The 6,292-nt window shown below is 34.6% G+C and overlaps 1 protein-coding gene across 1 annotated transcript; it reads right to left on the minus strand.

Annotated features, from left to right (window-relative positions):
• Positions 1–3,613: 3,613 nt before the first annotated feature.
• On the minus strand, positions 3,614–4,609 carry LOC113261877 (olfactory receptor 2AK2-like). The gene has a single exon (XM_044387251.2). It carries the CDS (start codon positions 4,562–4,564, stop codon positions 3,614–3,616), a length of 951 nt encoding a protein of 316 aa, XP_044243186.2. The 5' UTR covers positions 4,565–4,609.
• Between the last annotated feature and the right edge of the window lie 1,683 nt (positions 4,610–6,292).

Raw genomic sequence — 6,292 nt, forward strand, 5'->3', positions numbered from 1 at the left:
GGAGGGCACATATTGCATGGTGCACGGGGTGTTATATGCAACTAATGAATCATCAAACTTTACATAAAAAACCAGGGATGTACTGTAAGGTGACTAACATAATATAATAAAAAATATTAAAAAATAAAATAAATAAAATATGACACAAGGGTGTATTGAATATTTCAAGCTGAAGGAATGTAGAAATGGCAGGTTCAAAGGACATTTTCATCTTCCTTTCAAGCAAGGTGTAAGCCCTTTGTGTGGGAGGTGTCCTCCTTTTACATGGAAAAAAGGTACAACCTGATCTACAAGACTGCAGGATACTCAGAGAAATATAACTTGCTAGGTTTCCCCAAGTTAGCCGTATTTAGCTCACACCCCTTGTGGTCCTTTGTATTTTCCCATGACCACCCACTCTTCACTAAGCCTAATAAAAAATCATCGAATTTAATCACGTTTATAGGACTTGATTTCCTTATTAAGACCCTGTGTGCTATAAAATGCTTATTAAATATTGTATTTTTTTTCAGTTGCCCATGTGTCTTTTTTGTTTTAGGGACCCCAGCTGATAATTTACAAGAGTAAAAGAAGATATTTTCCTTTCTTACACAAATATATTTATTCTCTTCTTCATACTAAAGGAAATTTAGATTTCAAAGCAATGCCAAAAAACATTTTATATAAAACACAAAATTTTACATGTATAAACCATTTCAAACAATGAAAGCATTTGAAATTTAATAATATTTAGATCCATTCAATTGCTAAGAATTAAGATGTGTCAACTGACAAATCTGAATCCTGGAGATGCTGATCATTGAGGTAGCATATATATATCTTACAAATGTAAATTACTACCATTGTCAAAATCAGTTGGCATAATTCCAAAGCCATGACCATTGTTATGTCTTATGAACCAGCAATTCTAGTCAAAAGTTTTTATGCAGTGTAAACGCTTGTCCATGGGAAGCAGGTGATTATATAGATATAGATATAATCATAGATAGATGATAGATAGATATAGAAATAGGTATATTCATAAATGCACATATGTAATAGCAAAAATAGAACATAATCTATATTCCATCAACCTGAAAGTGAAAAAAATATTTAAAAGTTATAAAAAAGGATATTATCTAACAGTAAAATATTATAGCCTGCAGTAAAATACTGTCAACAGCAGAAAAGTTCTTAAAAAATACCTGCACCATAAAATGTTTATATACAGTTCAAAGCTTGACAGTAGACACTTAGACTTTTCCATGAATGTATATTTGGTAATACTGTATATAGCAAGACAATGATAGTCTAGAAATTCAGAACAATGAAGAAGGTATGAGGAACAAATAATATCATTTATTTTGGAGCAAGAATGAGTGCTCTAAGACAATTGAAATTGTTATGAAAATCATTGACAATGGTTACAGAGATGTCAATGAGTCTCTAAGAGATTTAATAGGAAATATTTTAAGTGAAGCACCAACGCACTGCATTACTTACACCAGCACTTAAGCACTAAGAAGTCTTTATGTATTCTTTTTGGAATATTTAATATTAATATGACAGTTTAACTGTCTTCTTAGAGTTAAGCATGCACCTTATCTATGACAAAACAATATTATTCTTTGTTATATACTAAAATAATTGAGTACATATGCCCACAGGAAAACTTTTGAATAGGGAGTGTTATAGCATTTTTTAAAAATTCATAACATCTGGAAATATCAAATGACCCAATGAAAGAAAATATATTCCTACAGTGGAATGTTAGTCAGCAATAAAAACAATAGCATTAATGCTTGCATTTTTAAGGTTGCATCTCATAAACATTGAGAAAAAGAATCCAGTTGCACAAGAGAATTGTTTGTTGGAGTCTATTAATAAGAGCTTCTGTCAGTGTTGATGGAAATCAGAATGATGACCAAAGTAGAAGGGAAGTGCTAATGGAGGATGGAGATGTTGCTCCTATGGTTTTTCTCAACAGTAATAATGATGATTTCTCACTTCCAGTTTTTCTTCCAAGATTTCAGCCCGAAATCTTTATTTTCATGATTCCCTCACATTTTACACTATATCTGTCAGCAAGCCTCAAAGGTCTGCTTTCTATTCATCTCCAGAAACTGGCCACATCTTGCTTCTCAGCCATTACCACTTTTCTCCAAGGTAGAATCTTGTGAAAACTGTACTATTGTAATGTCTCGTAATTGCGCAATACAATTCTTTTTGCAAGCACAGCAATAGTTGCCAATTTTCTTGGATTAAAAAATAAACTCCTCACAATGGTCAATTTTACATTTCAAATTCAGACTCCATTAAATCTACTCATTTCCTGAAGTCCAGCAGTTTATTCTTTCATTTTCTGTGCCCTATCAAACAGTTTCCCTCTTCGAATTTTTTTTCATGCCCGGAACATTCTTTATGATATATCCATTTGAATTGTTTTTTCATCTCAGTCAAATTTTTGACCAAGTATCACTCTCATAGTTGCTCCTATTGTACTATTTTATATAAAATTGCAAAACACCCTGGCCTACCTTTTCCCAATATCCAATATTTTTCCTATTAATTACTACTTTAGACATACTGTAAATTGTTCATATTTAATTAATATTACATCTCCCTGCATTGAAATGCAAACTTAATGAGGTCAAAGATTTCTGCTGGTTCTAATATTTCTTTACTTCTGTATCACCAATGCCTGCAGCAGTGCCACACACATAGTTAAAACATTAAAGCAGTTGAGTGAACACGTAAATGAGTGAGTTATCTAGTCTGCTCTACATGACAGTATATTTTTTACATAGATCCTTTAAATTTTTTGTGTTTGAGTCAGTCGTATTTCCTTTTCATTGTATTTCAGATATTTAGAATGACATTACAAAAGATTTGTTGTGAGGTACAAAATTGTTATCAGGAATGAAACCTATTGCTTTAGAAGCTAGATGATGTTGACAATAACACACTTTTCCAGCTTCCAATTTTGAAATCCAACCAGTTTCAATATATATGATTAAGCCATTCTGAAACCAGGAGGAATCAAGATATTTATCAAACTATTTGATAATAAACTTCTGGAAGGAGCCGAGATGCCCTTCAACAGATGACTGGATTAAGAAGTTGTGGTCCATATATACAATGGAATATTACTCAGCTATAAAAAAGAATGATTTCTCAACATTTGCTGCAACATGGATGGCATTGGAGGAGATAATGCTAAGTGAAATAAGTCAAGCAGAGAAAGACAATTATCATATGGTTTCTCCCATCTATGGAACATAAGAACTAGGAAGATTGGTAGGGGAAGAAAGGGATAAAGAAAGGGGGTAATCAGAAGGGGGAATGAAGCATGAGAGACTATGGACTCTGAGAAACAAACTGAGGGCTTCAGAGGGGAGGGGGGTGGGGGAATGCAATAGGCTGGTGACAGGTAGTAAGGAGGGCACATATTGCATGGTGCACTGGGTGTTATACGCAACTAATGAATCATTGAACTTTACATCAGAAACAAGCGATGTACTGTATGGTGACTAACATAATATAATAATTTTTTTTAAAATTCTTTGAGTTTACATATTCTAGAAAAGTATTCCAAACAACTAGTCTGTTATTCAATCTCAATTAATAGGGGCTCCTAAGGTGACATTTTGTGTACAAATATGCACTCTACCAATTGTCTGCTCATGGCCCCAATAAACTCCTTATTCCTCAGGCTGTAGATAAATGGGTTTAGAAGAGGTGTGATGATGGTGTAAAACACTGCCACTGCCTTATCCTCTTCTGGAGAATGCAAGGAGTGTGGCCTTGTGTAGGTGGAGAGACCAGTCACATAGAATAGGCTTGCCACAATCAGGTGAGAGGAGCAAGTGGAAATAGCTCTTCTCTGTCCTTTACCTGAGTTCATCTGGAACACCACAGTAAGTACACGGGCATAGGAAGCTAGAATGGCCATGAATGGTAACAGCAGAATAATGAGCCCACTCAGAAGGACTGTGTACTCATACTGGGAAGTATCCTGACACACCAGTGGCAATAGAGATGGAAGTTCACAGAAAAAGTGGTTGATGAGCCGTGATCTACAAAATGGAAGATGAAATACATACAATGTATGTACTAAAGCATTGATAGAACCACTCGTCCATGCACATGCGACCATGAACCAGCAGATCTTCTTGCTCATAAATATAGGATAGTGTAAAGGATGACAGATGGCTACATATCGATCATAAGACATGAAACCAAGAAGAAGGGCTTCAGTCCCACCAAGGGCCAAGAATACAAGTGTTTGAATCTCACAGCCTAAAAAAGTAATGGTCTTACTATTTGACAGAAAGTCAGTGGTCATCTTGGGCACTGTGGTGGAAATGTTCATTATATCCAAGAAGGAGAGTTGACTGAATAGAAAGTACATTGGAGTGTGGAGTCTGGTGTCCAGTCGAATGAGAAGGATCAGTATGATATTCCCCATCAGAGCCACTGCAAAGAGGATTACAATGGCAACAAAGAGGAAAGCATCCATGTAGCCATATTGGAAAAGACCAGAAAGTATAAAATCAGTTTCAACACTTTGATTTCCTGTCTTCATAGTTTACTTTGAAATATCAAAGGAGATAATATCTGAAGAGTCCATGTATGACACTGATTTTCCTTTAAGAGAAAAGAAAATAATAATTATTAAATGATGGGTTATCTCCAAATCATTTTCCCAGCCAAGTAAAGTATCCAGATTGTACACTACTGCTGTTTTCTTCATGAAATGAATGGACAATGATATTATCATAGTACAGTAACTTTTAAAAGTAATCCATGCATCATCAGGGCTTAATCCAAATCTTTGCACACAAGACAACTTTTAAAGTATGTGTGATTACTCAATGTCTCATAGTTCTATATTTTTTCATCATCGGAAGTATTAATCACACTTAATTTCCCAATTAACTTATGGTTTTATTACAAGTTTCTGTCCAGCTTGAAAAATACATGTTTCCTCCTCTTTTTTATTCCCTTTCTTTAAGTGCAGAATTCTTAGACCTTTTAAAAACATAAACAAAGTTATCTATCATTTTTCCCCACTTCTGATTCCACAAGGTAACACTACAGCAAGTATTAAAAACATTATATGCTGTAAAAACATGTTCATAAAGTTCAATAAATTAATTTTAAGCTATGCTACTTTAATGTATTATAAATAAAAATAAAATCACTGAATAGATGAGGAAAAAGTACAAAAGTGCATGTTAAGATGAGAAGCACCTAAAAGGCATCATGCATCTTTCTTCCCAAAAAGAAATTCTCTATTTCCCTATAAGTCAGTCATAGAAAATTTCTCTTTCCCAAAAATTCTCTATTTCTCTATAAGTCAGTATTGAAAATTTCTTTTTGGGGAAAAAGATGCATGATATCTTTTAGGTGCTTATTATTTCACATGCACTTTTGTACCAAAACCATATGATTTCACTCATAGGGGAAATATTAGTTAAAAAACAGATGAACATAGGGAAAGGGAAGGAAAAATAAAATAAGAAGAAAACAGAGAGGGAGGAAAATCATAAGAGATTCTCAACAAAAGAAATCAAACTGAGGGTTGGTAGAGGGTTAGGGTAAATGAATGTTGGGCATTAAGGAGGGCACTTGATGTAATAAGCACTGGGTGTTATTCACAACTGATGAATCACTAACTTCTATCCCAGAAATGAATGGTACAGTATGTGTTATCTAAATTGGATTTCAATAAAAATTTTAAAAAAGAAATATTCTAACAGCACAACACTTTCTCCAATATCCAAAAGCACTTGCCAACTGTGGACTCTGGGAAACAAACTGAGGGCTTCAGAGGGGAGGCAGTGGTGGGGTATTGGGATAGGCTGGTGATGGTATTAAGGAGGACACATATTGCATGGTGCACTGGGTGTTATACGCAAATAATGAATGATGGAACATTGCATCAAAAACTGGGGATGTACTGTATGGTGAGTAATATAACAAAATAAAAATTATATTAAAAAAAGCACTTTCCAGATATAGATGAAATTCCACATGTGAGTTCAATTCACATTAATGTAAAATAAATACATTGATGTCTGACACAATTTTTATATTGTGTTCACCAATATAAGAAAGGAATAATGAAGGGGGGAAGACAAAGGGGGAGACGAACAGTGAGAGACTATGGACTCTGGGAAACAAACTGAGGGCTTCAGAGGGGAGGGGCGTGGAGGAATGGGATAGGCTGGTGATGGGTATTAAGGAGGGCACGTATTGCATGGAGCACTGGGTGTTATACACAAATAATGAATCATGGAACACTACACCA

Source organism: Ursus arctos, unplaced genomic scaffold (assembly GCF_023065955.2).
Source record: "Ursus arctos isolate Adak ecotype North America unplaced genomic scaffold, UrsArc2.0 scaffold_5, whole genome shotgun sequence".
In the NCBI taxonomy this organism is placed as follows: Eukaryota; Metazoa; Chordata; class Mammalia; order Carnivora; family Ursidae; genus Ursus; species Ursus arctos.